Source organism: Schistocerca gregaria, chromosome 4 (assembly GCF_023897955.1).
Source record: "Schistocerca gregaria isolate iqSchGreg1 chromosome 4, iqSchGreg1.2, whole genome shotgun sequence".
In the NCBI taxonomy this organism is placed as follows: domain Eukaryota; kingdom Metazoa; phylum Arthropoda; class Insecta; order Orthoptera; family Acrididae; genus Schistocerca; species Schistocerca gregaria.
Genome location: NC_064923.1, coordinates 397719654 through 397739968, shown reverse-complemented (window position 1 = coordinate 397739968; position 20315 = coordinate 397719654). Strand labels below are relative to the sequence as shown.

General features: G+C 40.0%; 1 protein-coding gene across 1 annotated transcript in view; it reads right to left on the bottom strand.

The window, feature by feature from the left end:
* The window catches only part of LOC126266840 (alpha-aminoadipic semialdehyde dehydrogenase-like), a 135648-nt gene that overhangs the window by 91878 nt on the left and 23455 nt on the right, over nucleotides 1-20315 (bottom strand). The window contains exon 2 of the mRNA XM_049971408.1: nucleotides 17664-17880. Within this exon, the coding sequence (XP_049827365.1) occupies nucleotides 17664-17880 (217 nt within the window). The remainder of the gene's footprint in view (nucleotides 1-17663; nucleotides 17881-20315) is intronic.

The window sequence follows — 20315 nt, the reverse complement described above, 5'->3', positions numbered from 1 at the left end:
TCAAAAGTCACAGACCAAGAGAATCATGAGGGTGCAATATTTATTGACATCCAGAAAGCATTTAATTTTATATCACATTAGTGATTATTAACTTAAGCTTGATTTTATGGGTTTTCAATCAAAATTTGTGACTGGATTAAGGAGTTCTTAGTGTGGAGATTATTATTTCACATTCCACTAAGCATCTCAGGTGTAAAAATCTGGACACGCAAACCAATTACAATATCACTTTCCTCATATACGTATACCATAAAGTGTACTTCATCATGTAGCATAACAATACCTAAGTAGCCTTCTTATATAGTCACCTACTTCAGCATAAATTACTGCTGTCTGAGCACTAGACCTACCTTTGAGGAAAGTGAAGAGCACAAAAAACATTTAATTTTGGTACTTAGCTCCCTTGTTGGTGACTCAAAGATTGTTTACTGATGCTTTTGTAATCTCATTCTCTAGGAGTCCCGAGTTGAGTTTTTGTAGGTGACCATTAAAACCTAATTTCTGATGAATCCACACTCTTTGATTTTTCTCCTAGGCATATTTTATAGAAAACATTCCACATAAAGAAAGCCTTACAATGTTTTGTAGGTGCAGTCACATGAATGACTCTTGACATCTAAACGCATGGCATATAAAATACCAACTGAGGTGCTACACCACCCAAATATATTTTGAAACTACAGCTTAAATGTAAAAAAGTACAGTTTCTGTTTTTTAAATTAAGGTCTGATATTTATAATTAAAGACCTGAGAAATGGCGAGTTTGTTCATCTTAGTATTGTCAAGTATAATTCTTCAAACATCCCATGGGTGCATTTTTTGTAGCAACTTGGCAAAATTAAGTTTTGTGTATCATGTTGGAATTGCAATGAAGTGACTGTATTTATTTTCTGATAATTTTATTTTTGTAATTTAGGACCAAACCCTGTGGTGATTTGTGTATCTCACATGGCTCTTTCGTGAGCTGTAATTTTGGTGGTAAGTGTTTTTCTCACTGTAGAAATGAGACAATTTTATCTGAGTTAATAAGTGACACCAATACTGATTTCACAACAGACAGAAACAGATTGCTGTAGCAGTGTTTATACATCTGATACATTGTACTACCAGATGATGTCAGACACATTCAGAGGTGGTAGGACATATTCCACAATGCTTTGTACAAGTTGATGGTAAGTGTGTTTCCAAAAGTCCGCAAATGATGTACCGATTTTGTACTATTCTTCCTAAGCCCCTTGAAGAAACTATTTTAGTGGTAAATATACTTCCTAAACATCTTTAAAACAATATTATGTGATGTGATGTATGCTTTCAACAGCCCCAAAAGCTATATTTCACAGCAAACAGAAACCATAGCTTGTGCAGCAGACTGTCACTAGATGCCAGGAGCATACAGAAATGGTGAAAAGTAAAGAAACACATTTTGTGGTAATAATATCCCTCACAGCCTATGAGAAGGTTGAATAAAATAAGTTCAGTAAAACAGATGTTACTGTTGGACTCATGAGATATGTTATTAAGTGTTACAAGATAAAATTTTGTTTGATACCCTTTTTATTTGTTCCTTCTTCCAATAAATGAACCAGAATTAATTAAAATAATAAACCAATTAAAAACAAAAAATACTGAAGTACTAGATGGTATGACAAATAGACTAATTAAATGCTGCCTGTTCCTACCAGGAGGCAACGGATCGTGCTCTGTGCAGACAGTCTTCTTCTCACCTCAGAAGACATGAGCCACCCATGAGCCACGTGTAATTGGCTGTTCAACAGCAGAAGCAGACATTCAGACACAGCCAAGAGAAGAAGCACACCATTGACATCAGAGCTTTGGCCTTCTCATAGATCGCTGGCTTGCTGCCCAGTTGCATGTCAGCATCACAGGGTTCTGAAGCAAGTATCATTCTCCTGGATGGAGGCCAGCAGTCTGCTGCCCATTGCCAGCCCTCCATGCCAGAGTGGGAAGTGTCTCGCTGACACTTACAATGAAAAAATGTGCAATTGAAAAGTAATAAAGTATTTTTCTCAACCACCAGTCTATCACTGGGCCCCCATCAGTGTACCAATCAGACGCTCCTCCCATGGGCCATAACAGGGTGGTGCCAGAGGTCACTCCACCAGGTGGTGCCAGAGGTCATTCCACCCAAAGTACAGCAGTGTGCTGACATCACTACCAGTGGACAGTGAAGGTATGGCCACTCCTCACAGTGCGACATTTGAGTCGCTGCCACCACCTCCATTCCAGGGTCAGTGAAACTGTTGTTGTTTTTTGACAATCAAGGGAGCCAAAATTAAGGGTTGTCATAACTGCAAACTTCTTCTGTGGGATCAGAAGAAGTAGTGAATGGCTCCCAATCATGTTTTACGACAGACAAGGGGGCCAAAATTAAGGGTCATCATAACTGCGAAGTTCCTTCTTAAGATTGGAAGAACCAGTGGATGTCTCTCAATTTAGGGGTAATTGTAAGTATCGGTGGTTAGAACCTGTGTGATGGGCACAGTGTAATTTACTTGGGCATTCTGCCCCTTGTGCCGAGTCTATGGCCATTTTACATGTCATCATTTTGGCCATACCACAACACAGTGCAGAGAATCCAATTGGTTCATGATTACATGTAAAGAAGAAGTACGATACTGTTGTCGACTAAGGATAATTCTGTTCTTATTGTTGGGTTTGTAAAATATGAATAAGGGTAGTGCAATGGCAGAATCAGAGACACAAGATGTCACCAGTCCAGAAGCTATGCAGTCATTAGTTAATGAAGTAGCATGGTTAAGAACAGAAAATACTTCTACAAATAATGAGCTGACAGCAAGGAATGAAGAGCTGGGATTGTTAAAATCACAGTTTCTAGGAATAGATCCAGCTGTTGCGAACATTATTCAAGGGAATGTTATTTTTTGTGAAAACTTCTGTCATCTGCTGAGATAGAGTACTGATTGGGCAAATAGTTGTTGCAAATAATGTGATTGCTCCTTTCAGGACAAGTAAAGTCCTTTGTACAAGGCATGGAAGCACTAAACAAGGCAGAGACTTTCAAGCAGCTAAAACAAGGAGTATTGGAAAGGTAAAAGAAGCAGAATAGTGTACAATTTCTCTGTGAACAGTTAAGTGTGATTGCTTAGAGGTCTAGTGAAGCCATAGAAAACTTTTCACACCGAATAAGGAAAATTAATGTCCATAGATACAAATTAATGCAGAATGATGAGGCGAACAAGGGTGAACAGGGAACCAAGCAAAGGGGTTTGGCATTGGAAATATCTAGGAGGTGCACACTGGTGCACCATGCACCAGTGAGGCCAGCAATGGGATTTGAAGAAATTTACATTGCCGCAGGAGTAAGAGGTAGACAAAATGTGTTTGCAGTGAATGTAAAATGTTTCAATAGTGGACTTTTGAGGCACATGCAGAGGTAGTGCTGCCAGCCACCTGAACAACAAGGGTGTTTGAACCGCCAGTAGTGTTGTGCAAATAACAATATGGGTGACCTTGGTGATAATAAGCACACATTAAACTCAAAAGGGAACCCTGGAACAGCAGAAAGGCATTCCCAGTAAAAATTAATGCAGGAAGTATGAATGCTGAGCCAGATTGTGCTGTAGTAGGTATAATAGGTGGGAAAAGACATACGTTTCTGATTGACACAGGAGCCATGTGTCAGAGGCCTCACAAGTTTTAGTGGGTAGGAGGCAGTGGGGCCCACAACATTATTTTCGATTGGAAGCAATAAATTTTATTTGAGGGTTAGACTTCCTGCATCAGCATCATGCCATAATTGACCTTCAACAATATGTGGTGGAACTTAGTGGGAAGGCAATCCAGCTATGGAAAGCTGTTAGCAGTGGTGATCCGTCATGAGGAGTGTCTGTCATAGAGGGCAATACAGTAAACCACAAGCATTGACACTGAGGTTTAATTTGCATGATTGTGTGTCAAGTGGCACTAAGAAGTTTGATGTGTAGTGTGGAGCCTGCCTGAACCGTATGTTATGTATAGTGCAACCACTTGAAGGTCATGATGTGTTGGATGCAGTGTGTTGTCTAGTGAAACAAAGTGTTTTGTGTGTACAGGAGAAGGACAGAGGCAAGATAATATCTGTCAATGCATATAATCTTGGTGCTGAAGAGGTTAAGTTGTTGAAGCGGTTGATAGCAGTAATATTAGAAATTCTGGAGGAGGAAGATTGCTGCACAAAGGGTGTAAGCTATGGACAGGCACAGGGTGATGCTTAGACTGCATTGCTTGAGAAGATTAAGCAATTGAGTTGAATAGAGGAAGTGTGTATGGAAAAACTGTTGTTAGAATTTCAAGATTTGTTCTTTCCATTAGGACTGTTGCCTGCAATGCTCATGACACAACATAGCATTCCTGCACAAAATGAACCAATGACATACCAGAAGTCATGCAGAATACTAGAGTCCCTGCAGCAAATTTTAGAAGAATTTATCAGTCAGCTGTTGGCTGATGGAATAATGGGGAGAGCAGTAGTCCATGGGAGACAGAAATTGTAGTCATAATGAAAAGGTCTACTGACAGTTGAAGGAGGTATTGATTCAACAGTAAGATGACCGCAGATGCTCACCCCATTCCAAACATCACAGAAACAACTCATAATCTTAATCAGTGCCCATATTTCTTGATGTGGACCTGAGGAATAGGTACCATCACTGAGGCAATTCCAGAGGACACACCAAAAATTCTTTTCAATACAATGGAGATATTATCAATATAGAAGAATGTTGTTTGGTTTGAAAAATGCACCAGCAACATTTCATTGTTTGTTAAATGGAGTGTTGAAGGGATTAAGTCCTCATCAATTTTTAGTGTATTTTGATGAGATAATTGTTCAAGAGATATGCAAGAACATAGCTAATGACTGAAAGAAGTATTCAGGAGATTACAGGTTGCACAATTAACATTGAGTACCAAAAAATGTATCATTTTGTATTGGAATAAGTAAATTACTTTAGATATGTGGTTAGTAAAGGTGGTAAGAGGAACAGTCCAATGATGACATGTGAAGTGCCACAGTTTCCATCACCAGGGACATATAAAGAATTATAATCTCTTCTGCGTCTTGTGAATTATTATAGGAAATTTGGGAGGGGTTCACAGATATAGCACAATCACTTATGCAATTGCTGAGAAACCATATCAAAGTTGATTGGTCTGAGGAGTGTCAGGGAGCATTTGATAAGTTAAAGGAAGTGTTGACTTTGAGTCCAGTGTTGGTTTCATGGATTTTCAGAGGGAATTTATATCATCATGCAATGCACTGAACAATGTTCTCAGGTGCATTTTGGGCTAGGAGGTCAATGGAGAAGAACACACCATTGCTTTTGTAATGAGACATCTGAATGGAACCGAGAGAAATTATCTATTACAGAGAGGGACAGGCTTAGCCTGGTGTACAGGGAATCATACTTCTGGCATTACCTTTACAGAAGGAAGTTAAAAATACTGACCGATCATGCTGCTTTCAAGTGGTTACTAGGTTTGAAGGAACCATACAATGGACTGACAAGATGTGCATTAAAATTCAGTGGATTTGATTATGAAGTAATCCACAAAACTACAGGGAAGAAACATGGAAATGTGTATGCACTAAGCAGGAAAGTAGTGGTGCTACAAGCACTAGGTCAGGATCTTGCTGAGCAGCACAGAGTCCTAACAGAGAATGTAAGCAGTACAGTAAGCAGCAGCAGTTCAACATGTTTGACAGATTGTTATCTGAGGAGACTAAACTGGAACCATCAGTGGTAGTACCAGTGAAGATAATGGAAGAGATGCATGATCACATTTTGTCTGGCCATGGAGGGCACAGAGCAACAAATTGATGGGTGGCAGAGAAGTACTTGTGGAAAGGAAGAAAAAGTGAAGTTGATCAGTGCATCAAGAATTGCATGAAGTGTGCACAACATAGAGATTTAAATAAAAAATGAGTACTATGTAGAGATTGCTAGAAGTGATGAAATCATTTCAGTTTATTGGGATGGATGTGTTAGGACTGTTAAACTGAACACCAGCAGGTAATCATTTTGTGCTGACAATACTAGACTGTTTTTCTTGTTATTGAGGATGGTATGATGCAGGGGGAACCATCAGCAGCCATAGTCCTGCAAATGTGGATGAATATATGGGGGCTGAAGTCTGGGGTGCCAGAAAAACTAATAACACCTCAAGGCTTGAACTTCATGTTGGACCTGATGATGAGTTGTGTCACATCATCCCTAGTAAAATGGAAGGATGGAGTGGGTTTGTCAAAAGATTGGGAGGATGGTTAGTTATCATGTCAGCTCCCACCACACAGACTGGGATAAATCTTTTGTGATGGATGTGTGTGATTCAAAGGTATGCACCAGCATGGGATTGTTGCCATTTGAGATAGTGCATGGTAAAAAGATGCTGTTGGCATTCAATATGATTAAGCAGAAAGGGAGCACAAACAGAGACTTTGTCTGAGAGCTTGCAAGAACTGTGAGAGACATTGGTAAGAGGGTCCAAAAAGCAAACATCAAGGCATTGGAGAGCCAAGAGGAGTATTGAAGTGCATGGGAACTTTACTTCAGAACAAGATGAGCCATTTGGTTATGTTGAGTCCATATACTCTGAAAGGAAAAGCAAAGAAGTTTGTGACATGATACAAGGACCTGTACCAATGATTGAAATATGCACCTGTAAGCATGAAGGTACAATTACCAATGAGATAAATAATCATACATGTCAGATATTTATGACTTCTTAAGGATCTGACAGAATTGATTTCAGCAGGAGTACCAGCAGATTCAATGAAGAGAGCAGAAAATAAACAATGGAACAGGAAGTAACAGGAGAAGGAGGACCATGTACCTCATTTATTTCATACTTTAAGGCCAAGGAGGCAGTGAATGTTTTTTTCCATTTTATTAAGACTCATGTGGCTTTTTAAGTAGCATTGGGTATGATAATATGTATGTGTTAGGGTAAGAATTATCTTTAATTATTGAGTGAGAGATATTGACTGAAAACAGCAGGCTTCTGGGAGGAGGGTAGACGATATGGTCCATGACCTCAGGTTGCCATTTGGCAAGGGTGAGGAAGGGTTGGTGCTATTTTTGGAAATACTGTATCTCTTTGCATGGGGCAGAGCAGAGGTGCTGCAAGATAATGTCCAGGCAGAAGGATGTGGTATTGTCTAGTCACAGGTGGACACTAGGTTTGGTATTTATTGTAGGGAAACTATGAAACAAAAGAAGGAGATTGGAGTGGTATTCTCAGGTACATGACACTAGCAAGCAGTAATGGATTACTAATGGAGGTGTCAGAAGAGCACATGTTGCTCATAGGGTATATGGGATTGAAGGAGCAATTGCAAGACTTAGCGAGAGTGAAGCCACTTAAGTTGTGGGGGAAGAAAAGGGGATGGATAGATGCTGGAGACAGGCTACTCGAGATAACATTTGGAACAGTGGATGAAAATGATGTGAGTGAGCTAAATAAGACAGCAGAAGCCACGGGAGTTGGTAGAAGGGAACAGAGTGACTGTAAAGTGGCATTCCAGACAGAATGCAAGTTCAGAGTGCAGCAAGCTGAACAACATAAGCATTCTTCAACAACTAACTAGCAAAGTGATTATTCTACACCATCAGTTAGCCTTCTAAACAGAAGTTTAGGGACAGTTCAAACACAAATTGAAGTACAGGATGTGAGACTAATGCTAACGGGACTTTTGTAATCACTAGGAGATAGTGTCTGGGATGCAAGAGTTGAGTTAATGATGTTGCAGGAAGTCATTCATCAGGCACTGTGTGGACAATTGAGTCTTGTTCTATTGTCTCCTGAGAAATATCTTAAGAGACTGAGAAAGGTTTAGAAAGAAATTAGTGCTGGAACTATACTGTTAATAACAGAGCTTAATGTTAAACTTTGCTCTTGTATATCATGGAGTAACTGTAGAAGTGATAACAGATAGTTCACAGCTGTATATGTTAGTGAAAGTATCAGTGGCATATAAATATTCATTGTTTAGGTGTTATATGCTACACATCTATTCCCTAAGGTTAGGAACAGCAGGGAAGTTTTTGCAAATAAGAGAGGGGCACCATATTACTGATAGCAGAAGATGGGGATCAGAATGTGGTAATGCCCAAGGGAGAACTACAAGAATGCCAAATAGGGTAGTCACATATGTCCTACTTCTGAGATACAGACAGGAGGAAACTCACATGTTTTGAAGTTTATCAGGGACAAAGGCAAGGGGTCAGCCATGCCAAAAGGAGATGATGGAACCAAAGTCGAACTTCCAACAAGTGGGTCTACATAGAGTATAACTCGGTGTACAATTATGCAATCTTGGTGATGACATGTTATGAACAAGGGAAGCTCATGGGAGTGAGATGTATGGAGTTAAGAGGCATTGTGTTGTTATTTAATGGTATCATGTGTAATATTATGGGACCAACCTTTCATTTACCAGCTGCAATAATAGGAGTTACTGATGTAAATATAATGTAACCATGGCTATTTTGGCCAGATGAACCATTGGAGATGTTTCCTAAATGAAACCTCACCTACCTAAATGATACCTGAGAACCAAGTCTAGTTCATTCTCTGAATCAGATGATAGCTACACAGAAGGGTCACATCACTGTGATGCAGCTAATGCAGCACATTGAGCAGTATTGGGATGGTAGATGATGGGTAACCATGACCTTGAGTGTTGCAATTCCTAGCACAACAGAAATGTTGTTTTTGTTTTACATAGATTTCATTTATTTGAGATGGTGAGCCTTTCAGCCACCCAATCTGTGGTTAATCCAGGTTCCAGTAGACTAGATCACCTGAGTGTAAGATGGAGAGTACTTTCATAGAAACTGAATTTAGATGATTAGAAGCATGGAGAAAGCCATGTAAAGGGCAAAGATATACAATAGGCACAAATACAATAAGCAGTAGTAACAAAGTGATTTTCTCAGCTACCAGTCTATCACTGGGCCCCACCAGGCCACCTCTCAGCCATCCCCCTCCCCCCCTTCCCTCAGGCCACAACAGGGTGGTGCCAGAGGCCTCACCACCCCCAACAGGAATTTGGGGTTACAAAGCATTTTATGGCTTGAGAGGAGGAAGTGCGAGGAGGTTTGGGCCTGATACATTGTGTTTTGCAGGACTATGTTGGTGAGAGCTATGGGCTGACAGAATTTGAACAGATAGAGATCATTGTGGAAGGACGGGCTGTAGTCAGAGATGGGCAATTAAATGGTCAGATCACTTCAAGGGATCCTATAAGATAGACAACAGTGCAGGAACAGTATGTGGGACTGGGTTCTTACTATGTACAGGAAAAGATTTTGTGTTGCCACAGATAAAGGAAGCAAGGATCCTTATTGGTGGGTAAATAACATGAAAAAATATGCAAAATTCCATAAAATACATGGAATTATCACAAAAGAGTGAAGTGGAAGAAATATAGTGAAAAAAGATTAAGCCTGAGCAAGTGGGGCCTTTGGTAGAAAACAAAAACCTAATAAAATTGATGTGGAAATGAGAAGAGTTCAAGAGAAAAAATGTAGAAAAGACAATAAAAGGTCTGTGGGTGCATATATGTAAAGAAAGAGGATATCTGGTGTAATTCAATTGGGTGATGTCATAAGGTGTGTGCTTGAATAAGGGAAAAGGAGAGAAGGGCTCGTTAGGTATGGGTGCAGTGCAGTATATGTGGCACAGGAAGATACAGGGAAATGCCCAAAAATACATGAGAGTGAAGGGACATAAAGTATCAGTCTGAAGCTCCAGGAATAACTATATCAAATATATATATAATTAAACAACAGTCTTGATCACAAATTTCTTTTAATTGGAGTGACCAGTTCCAATCCTTAAGGATCAATTCAGTGTCATGGGTCAGTGCAGCTTGCTCCATGGAAGTCCACCTGCCATCCTGGAGTCTGAAGATGATCCTTAAGGATTGAAACCGGTCACTCCAATTAAAAGAAATTTGTGATCAAGACTGTTGTTTAATTATATGTATTTAATTATATTATATAAGATTGCTGAAAATGTTTTCAAAAATTTTATAATCATATCAGTTGGGAGAACATAGGATACGATACAATGCATGTACAATCTGTGCATGCATGGAACCATGTGTTGTAAATGATGAGACCATTAATATGAGATGGCTTAGAAGTCAGAGAGTGTCCATTGTGGGAGGCAACAATAAAACATGGGAAAGTGGTGGACACTGAGTATTATAATGCAACAGAGAGTAATAACAACAGGAATCAGCACTGAGTTGTAGGAGAGATTAGAAGGAGTTAAGCAGAATAAAACAATAGAAAGTTTGGGATGGAATAAGAACACTATGGAAAGGAGAGATTGCTACTCTCCACAAAGAGGAGGCATTAAGTTGCAGACAGACACAATGAAAAAGAATGCTAGTAATATTTCAGTTTTCCAACAAAGTCAGCCTGAACATCAAATTAGCCATCTCTGGCTCTGCCTCTTTCCACAGTGATGTCTATCTGTTGAAATACCACTAGTAAATAGCCCTCACTGGCATGGTCCTGCAAAACAATATGAATTATGCCCAAAGCTCTTTGTAATATCTCCTCTCCATCCATAAAATTCTCCTGAATAGCAACCCCAAGTTCCTGCATTCCATCTCCCAGTTTAAAACTCTTGCCCTCCAGGAACTAGAACAGCAATCCATTCACCTTCTACATCCACCTTGGACTACCATTATCCATCATCACTACAAGAACTAATAGTTACTTTCATGTCTCATAGATAATTTGAACCACTCTTTTAGGAAAATTATGTGAAACAAGTCAGTTTTACTGGATATGTATAGATGATTAGCGTTAATACTGATGAAGCCTTTTTTTTTTAGTCCTGCTCATGGCACTAAACTTAAAAACTAGGGAGTTTTTTCTTTTTCTTCTTCTTTGTTCCAGGCTACTGTATTTTAGATAAAAATCCATCCTTGGGATAGCAGGAGTTAAATAATTTAGGTTAGATTTAAAACTAGCATTGCTACCCATCAGACACTTTATAGAATTGGGCAAATGACAAAAAATGTTTGTTGCTGGATATTGAAATCCTTTCTGAGCCACTGACAGATTTAAAAATTGGTAATAAATGTCAATGTTATAGCTATGGAAATCAGTATTCTTCTCAAACTGTGAAGTATAACTTATCATGAATTTCATTGATGACTATGTGTATTGCAGTTTTCCATATGAATGGCTCACCTCCTTGAAGAGGTACCTGCAAGAGGACTGTCAGTGACCACCCTACAGTATTATTACTGCTCACTTTTGTGTAATTTGTCGTTTCTTTTTAACAGTAAAAACTCCATCAAAACAGGCCTCAGAAGACCCAATGGCACTGACTGATCACCATGTCATCTTCACCTGATAGGCACCACTAGAAGCAAATATGTAGGGGCATGTGATCAGGCACACCACTCTTCCAGCTGTTCTTGGTTTTCATGACTAGAGCCACTACTTCTCAGTCAATTAGTTCCTCAATTGACCTCACAAGGGCTGAGTGCACCCTGCTTGCCAACAGCATTCATCAGACCCAAATGGTCACCCGACCAAGCACTAGTGAAGCCCAACAGTGCTTAACTTTGATGGTCTGATGGGAACCAATGTTACCACTGTGGCAAGGCCATTGGGGTTCTAACAGTTGAGTTACCCCATAAAATTATTCCATGAGAAATTACAGAGCATAAATATGCATAATATTTCAGGAGGTTAATTCATTTGTTTCCAAGACTAGCAATTATATCAACTGAAAAAGCAGCTGAACTTATTGTTTGAAAAGCTCAGTAATATGCTTCTTACAGTTCAAGTTTTCATCAAGATGTACACCCACAAATTGGGAGCATTCAACCCTATTTACTTACTCCAGTTCATGTGCTATATCAGTTGCTGGTATAACTCTGTTATACAGCATTGAATATAATCTGTTTTCTCAAACTTTAGAGGTAGACCATTTTTAGAGAACCACTTAAGGATTGTTTGTAAAACTTCATTTACTGTCTCTTCTGTTGCTTTCTCTCTTATGGAATTAATTATAACTCTAGTTTTGTCTGCAAAGAGTATCAATTCTCTTTGTTGAATGTTCACTGGTAGGTCATTCACATATATAAGAAATAGGAGTGGACCCAAAATTGGACAATGTGAGTTTCCTCATAGCTGTTAAAACTTGCCTTGCAGACCTTCTGATTTACCTCACCTCTCAGAAACTCCTTCCTGCTGCCTACAGAACACAAAACCTAAAGAGATCCACAACACAGGCATGAACCAGTGCTCCAAAATTCTCAGTCCCACAGAAGTATCAATCTTACCTTTGGTCTCACTTCCAAATTCGTTTATATTGGGCTTATAAATGAACTCCTCTCCTTCTCCCAGTTCTCACAGTGGAAACAATTTTTCACTATTTCTCAGCACTAACCCTACCAGTCAGACTCAATCTAAAACCAATGCTGAAGTGTGTCTGACAGCTTATTTCTCCATCCAAACATGACTCAGCCATGTAGCTCCCAAAACACCTTCTGCTAATTTTCCATAATTTCCTAACCTTACACTTCACCACACCATCTTTACCCAAATCCCTCAACATGAAAACAAACCTCAAATCCACAGAAAGAACAGCAATCCACCACCTAAAAACTAATCCCAACCTTATAAACCAACCTGCTGACAAAGTCTCCACCAATCTGGTTATGAACTGCAGAAATTATCAAGCAGATGGACTTCACCAGTTATCAGATACATCCACCTACAAGCCCTATCATAATAACCCTATTCCAGAAACACAGCAGGATCCCTTTAAATCCTTAGGACCTCACCATAACCTCTCCCCTGAGTCTATCTGTCTTCTCATCCCTCACCACACAATGTGCCTTACTTTTATAACTACTTCACAGCCTGTGCCATATGTATTCCTCCCCATCAACATCAGTTTTCTAAATTGTGCAGGTGGGAGCTCTCCCTACAACATATTCTTAATTCCCATGATGCCCCTGACACAACCTTTGCAAGTTCCTATACTCCACATACCTATCCCCTTCCTTGCTCCCACTCCAGTACTACACATGCCTTCTATCCCACCAGCACACCTGCACTGTGTTTTCCTATTTCTCTCCTCTACTTTTCTGTCTGCCCCTTCACCCTCCCCCCCCCCCCCCCCCCCAATCATTCCATCTCAGCCTACCCAACCTGTTTTACACCTATCAGTCCTACCATATCCCCACAAGTCCCTGCGCACTCTCACAGACAGCTCTAGCACCTTCACCCACCCATAACATGCTATCTCTCCTCCCTCCCACCCCATGCACCCCATGCCATTTCCACAACTAATCCCAGCTAGATTGCTGCTCACAACAGATGCAGTCAGATGCTTGGAGACTGAGGCCATGTGTGAGTGAGTTGTTGTGTGAATGTTTGTATGTGTGTTTTTTCCACCATATAGATGTTGAGCTGCAGACATGCATGATGAAAAGACTGCTAAATGTTTAAGCTTTTGGCCTAAAGGTCTTCGTTTGAAGTGGAAAAGATACACACACTCATGCAAGCACAACTCACACAAATTGACCACTGTCCTGCCCTCTGTAGCTTGACTGTCCAGCCATGACAGCGATATACAGTAGTCATGTGTCTTGTGTGAATGTGTGTGTGTTTTCTATTGCAGAAGAAGGCTTTTTGGGCAAAAGCTTAAATGTATATCACTTGTTTCATTGTGCCTATCTGAGACTCAACGACTTCTCTATAAGGTGCATACTAGTCTATCCCTCTGATAATATTTTTGTTATTTCATCCTGGACTTGCCATTGTTTGTGTGTGTACTTTCCATTTCTGAAGGAGGACTTTGTCTGAAAGCTGAAATATTTGTAGCATTCTTCTCCATTGTGCCCATATGTGACTCAACACTTCCTCTTCTTGGTGACTAGCAATTTATCCTTTCCATATGAGAGCAACAATATGTAAATACATGAAATGGAATCATCACATACACCCAAATTTTGGTTAAGACAGGTGGCAGATTTTGATTCAGTGGAAGGATACTGCAAATATGCAGTTAGTCTATAAAGCAGACTACTTAGAAATCAATTATGCATCATATCTTACAACACTTCTCAAATGTGCAGGACTCATACCAAATAGGGCTAATGGGGACATCGAATGTACACAGAGAAGGATGGTACAAATCATTACAGGTTTGTTTGACTCCTGGGAGAACAGCCCAGAAATGTTGAGTGACCTGAATTGTAAGATATGCTTGAAGACAAGGTTCCAAGAATGCATTCAGTATGTGATTATAACGGTGTTCCAAGAGCACTAATAAATTTTCAGAGCTACACTCCTGGAAATGGAAAAAAGAACACATTGACACCGGTGTGTCAGACCCACCATACTTGCTCCGGACACTGCGAGAGGGCTGTACAAGCAATGATCACACGCACGGCACAGCGGACACACCAGGAACTGCGGTGTTGGCCGTCGAATGGCGCTAGCTGTGCAGCATTTGTGCACCACCGCTGTCAGTGTCAGCCAGTTTGCCATGGCATACGGACCTCCATCGCAGTCTTTAACACTGGTAGCATGCCGCGACAGCGTGGACGTGAACCATATGTGCAGTTGACGGACTTTGAGCGAGGGCGTATAGTGGGCATGTGGGAGGCCGGGTGGACGTACCGCCGAATTGCTCAACACGTGGGGCGTGAGGTCTCCACAGTACATCAATGTTGTCGCCAGTGGTCGGCGGAAGGTGAACGTGCCCGTCGACCTGGGACCGGACCGCAGCGATGCACGGATGCACGCCAAGACCGTAGGATCCTACGCAGTGCCGTAGGGGACCGCACCGCCACTTCCCAGCAAATTAGGGACACTGTTGCCCCTGCGGTATCGGCGAGGACCGTTCGCAACTGTCTCCATGAAGCTGGGCTATGGCCCCGCACACCGTTAGGCCGTCTTCCTCTCACGCCCCAACATCGTGCAGCCCGCCTCCAGTGGTGTCGCGACAGGCATGAATGGAGGGACGAATGGAGACGTGTAGTCTTCAGCGATGAGAGTCGCTTCTGCCTTGGTGCCAATGATGGTCGTATGCGTGTTTGGCGCTGTGCAGGTGAGCGCCACAATCAGGACTGCATACGACCGAGGCACACAGGGCCAACACCTGGCATCATGGTGTGGGGAGCGATCTCCTACACTGGCCATACACCTCTGGTGATTGTCGAGGGGACACTGAATAGTGCACGGTACATCCAAACCGTCATCGAACCCATCGTTCTACCATTCCTAGACCGGCAAGGGAACTTGCTGTTCCAACATGACAATGCACGTCTGCCTGTATCCCATGCCACCCAACGTGCTCTAGAAGGTGTAAGTCAACTACCCTGGCCAGCAAGATCTCCGGATCTGTCCCCCATTGAGCATGTTTGGGACTGGATGAAGCGTCGTCTCACGCGGTCTGCACGTCCAGCACAAACGCTGGTCCAACTGAGGCGCCAGGTGGAAATGGCATGGCAAGCCGTTCCACAGGACTACATCCAGCATCTCTACGATCGTCTCCATGGGAGAATAGCAGCCTGCATTGCTGCGAAAGGTTGATATACACTGTACTAGTGCCGACATTGTGCATGCTCTGTTGCCTGTGTCTATGTGCCTGTGGTTCTGTCAGTGTGATCATGTGATGTATCTGCCCCCAGGAATGTGTCAATAAAGTTTCCCTTTCCTGGAACAATGAATTCACGGTGTTCTTATTTCAATTTCCAGGAGTGTATTATTTGGCACAGATGGTAAAAGAACCAAGAGCAACTCAGATTTTATGTCATAACCATAATCTACAGACTGTGGAGAGTGCCAGTACTGCAAAGCAGGGCAATACTCATACCTCATTACTATACAGCAAGCAGAAATATAGCAAGGAGTGCAAGCAGTTCAGTATGATGGTACCCAGAATGTCATATTTCTTCAATACGAAGAAATAACATGCAACATTCAAGCTCCTCCACTCCAAGGCATACTAGTACTGATGATAAACTGAGAGGTAGGAAAAACTGTTTCTACTTGAGACACCACGGTGTGAACAGGATTGCTGACACCTCCACTTAAATGAGACCAAATGGCCACATAACTTGCTACAGGGATGTGATATCTGGCTTTAAACACTCCTGTTTATGACTGAATACTCTCATTATATTTGTTCATTCTGTCTGAATCACTGATCCTAATGGAATGACAGTTTCGCTAGTTACAGGTTAGTGCTGTTGGCAAACCATGATGTGCTGCATGCTGCCTGTCTGAAGACTTCAACTACAAAATTGCAGCGTGCCTGATATGGGCAGACTTTGTTGCTATGGGCTGTCACTCTTTGTAGGTCACATTAAAGACTGATAGAAGATGCAGACCTATGGGGCATTCCTCTGGTGAGGGACCTAGCTGACTGACTGCAAGTTGCCATCTTCTACTTGCTGGGTGTGCACCTGAATGCCATCTCCCAGACTGTTCATGTACCACCTTCCTGGCTGCATGCCATTTGTGCTAAGGGAGCCCTGGGCTCCCAGCTTCAGGGAAGATAATATTATGCAGCAGAATATAATTTTCAGGGAAGATAACACAAATACATTAATGGAATGTATTTCGGAAGCTACTGTTTGTGTGTTGTATTTAAGCATAGTACTGAAACACACACCACTACCTGGAGCTCAGCCACCACCCATTGTCCAGTCTCAATGCCCACAGACCACTTAACTTTAGGAGTGCCTTTTATGATGAGAAGAAGCCCTAGCTTGTGGTACCATGCTACACACCCCCTGTCATTCATTTCACAGTGATTTGCAGAGTATCTATATAGATGATAAGAGTTTCTTTGGATTCTTTGAACCATCTTTCCATAAGAACCTGTTATGGTAATCATTAAAGGCTTCATCTATTGTGCAATAGGTATTGTTTGTTTAGAAGTTTCTTTACTGAGACTGTGTACCATGGGAAGTCCTATCTCTCACAAAGTGTCTTACAAGGTACATGTATATCTGGATCTGTGGGTTGAAAATTCTTGTTTGTAACATGACAAGTAAACATGCTCACTTCGAATAAGCCTTCATTTCAATATTATACAGATACCTTTTAGCATTTGACCGTCAGTTTGCACCTAGCTACATGTTTATCAAACAGTGGTAGGTAGGCAGCAATAATATATCTGGAAAAATAACACATGATATCAAAGCAGGAGCTTTACTTATACTATATGAAATGTTTATTTGTAGCCTTTTACAAGCAGAGAACAGCAGAATATATTTAGTGAAAGAGTATTGTTTGCAATACAACCTCAGTAGTTTTGAGAGATGCTTCTCTCTGTTAATGAGTTTCTACACTTGTTTCACTTTTTTCTTTAGTGCAATCTCTGAAACTCAGCAAATGAATGTATAATGTGAAGCATCTTTTGTCAGATAATAGTACACTATCTTCTTTATTTTTTCAGTATTTCCAATACTCACCTTTCCTGTCAAAACTTTTTCTAGTTTTCAGATTTCAATAAGTTTCAGAAAAAGGCATTTGTGTACTCATTTATGTTCAGTTAATATCATGCATAGATTCAAGTCACAAAAGTATTACAAAGACATATTTGGAGAGTATAATTTGTACTGAGACGCAATCTGCAATTTTATTTACCCATTTCAAGTGATACTAATTTTCCTAGCGGTATCAGCTTTTCTCTTAGAGCATCTCCCATCTGCCGTACAATTTCTCCACGTTTGGGTGCTGGTAAATCAGCCCATATTTGCCAGGCATTCGCAGCTTCAAGTACACACTCATTGTAGTCCTTTATGTTTCCTTGCTGAACTTCAGCTATAGGTCTCCCATTTGCTGGACAAACTGAAGTTACGACCTGCAAAAGCAGACTCTTGTCAGTAAACATGCTATGTAGCTATATATCTGGTCCAACTATATAACTTGTTCAACAAGATTTACCCCTGAGCTATGATAGTTGACTCAGAAACTGTACAGTACTATCAATGAGAACATGGGGGCTGCCAGCATAGTCGGTTTCAAAGCATTGTCCACGTAGTAAAAATATTATTGTAAATATTTTAGGCATTTATTGTATGCATTTAGGATCATGTGCACCAGTGTCATTTCTCTATAAATCTAATTGAGCACTAAACACAGACTTGCATGATACAGCAAATAGTAATTATGTAACTGATATTAATTCTGGTATGTTCTGTAGTACAAATAGTCTATACATACCAAACTAGACAATAGGCACACTGTGTGTCCCTTAATGTTCTTCACTGTTTGTACAGCTACTTTTGTAGCTGCTAGTAAAGCAGACTAATTACATCATAATTCATCATTTGCAACTTCAACAATTTCTGTTACACTGGTTCTTAGTTGTGCCAATAAACTATAAGAGTTATACACTCTTATCTGGACAGAAAAACCTATAGCATACTTATGCTTCAGGACAGATGGGTACATGGGAGAATAGGGGCAGGAGATGAGAGAGGGGGAGAAGAGGGAGGATTCTCAGCACAGAAATGAAAGACTGCATCTTTCGGGTGAAAAACATATTTATTTTTCATGTAGTGCCCTCTCAAGTCAGTGTACTTTGTGCAACACATTTCTTGATTTGTAGAATCCAGCTCTGAAGCATGATTATGGAATGTCTGAAATAAAAATGACTGCCAATACCTCTTCATTGGGCTCAAAATGTTTTACAGCCCTAATTTCTTTGTGTATATGTACAAGTAGAATCGAGTAATAAATTTTTACTTCATTTTATCACTGCCAAAACACCTTTTAGGATAGGCACATACATTTCACAAATAAACTATGTTTCTTTTGCCTTCTAAAATACTTATCACATATTTTATCATCCACATACACATGACTTGTATATATTTCACCACTTATTGTTGTACAGTTTAACAAGGATCTCTTGCATATCAGAAGACAATGACTGCAAAGTTTTTGCCAAATGAAGTTAATTTCATCATTTTTGGTGCATGGTCACCCTCTTATTTGAAAGCTCATTTATTTGAGGCATGAGATGTTGAACTATCATCTAATTCATAATAACAGATTAACTGAGAAAATCAGTAAGGTTACTTTTCCAAAGGTCCCACCTTTGCTGCGAAATTACTTTTTGCTTTTGCCTGTGATGAGTATTCAAGAAATGTGAGAAACATCTTGCACAAAGCTTTCTCATGGTTCATTCTTCATTTGAAATTACCTTTCTTCCTCATCTGCTATCCCTAAAGCAACAGTTATTTCAAAAACATTTAATTTTGACATCCAGTACCATATTGTACATTTTCAAAATGGTTCCATTTGTTTCAGTTCTGGGACCAATTTTGTTTGGAATATTTTCAAGAGAATTACAAAAATTTTTGCTTGTAACTGTCAGTTTCTTAACTGTTGAAAATGAAGTAGCACACTACTCATTCACCAACCCTAGATCAATTTCCATTAACAACATACAGTTCAAGACAAAACAAAAAGTTATCATGGCCAAGTCTTCCAATTTATATAATTGAAAGAAACACACATAAAGTGACTACTTTGTAAAGCTGGATTAATAAAACTATTCTGTAAATTACATTGACAATTTTCTTAAATTACTATACAAAATGTACTAACATAACATGCACAAAATTTAATAATAATAATAATTATTATTATTATTATTATTATTATTATTATTATCTTTCCTTTCTCATACGTTATGGTTGGTTAAAAATGGAAAGTGACGTGGACCTTGATCAAGCGTGACTTCCTTTTAACTGTATGGTATATGTTACATTGCATTTAGGAACTTTCGGGTAATTGAACATGTATCAATAATTACAGATTTCTGTAGTTGTATATATAAGTGTGGATGTAGCTGTATTGCGTTGATGTACTGGTGGATATTGTATGGTATGACTCCTGTAGTTGATAGTATAATTGGTATAATGTCAACTTTTTCCTGATGCCACATGTCCTTGACTTCCTCAGCCAGTTGGATGTATTTTTCAATTTTTTCTCCTGTTATCTTCTGTATATTTGTCGTATTGGGTATGGATATTTCAATTAGTTGTGTTAATTTCTTCTTTTTATTGGTGAGTATGATGTCAGGTTTGTTATGTGGTGTTGTTTTATCTGTTATAATGGTTCTGTTCCAGTATAATTTGTATTCATCACTCTCCAGTAGATTTTGTGGTGCATACTTGTATGTTGCAACATGTTGTTTTATTAGTTTATGTTGTATGGCAAGTTGTTGATGTATTATTTTTGCTACATTGTCATGTCCTCTGGTGTATTCTGTATTTCCTAGTATTG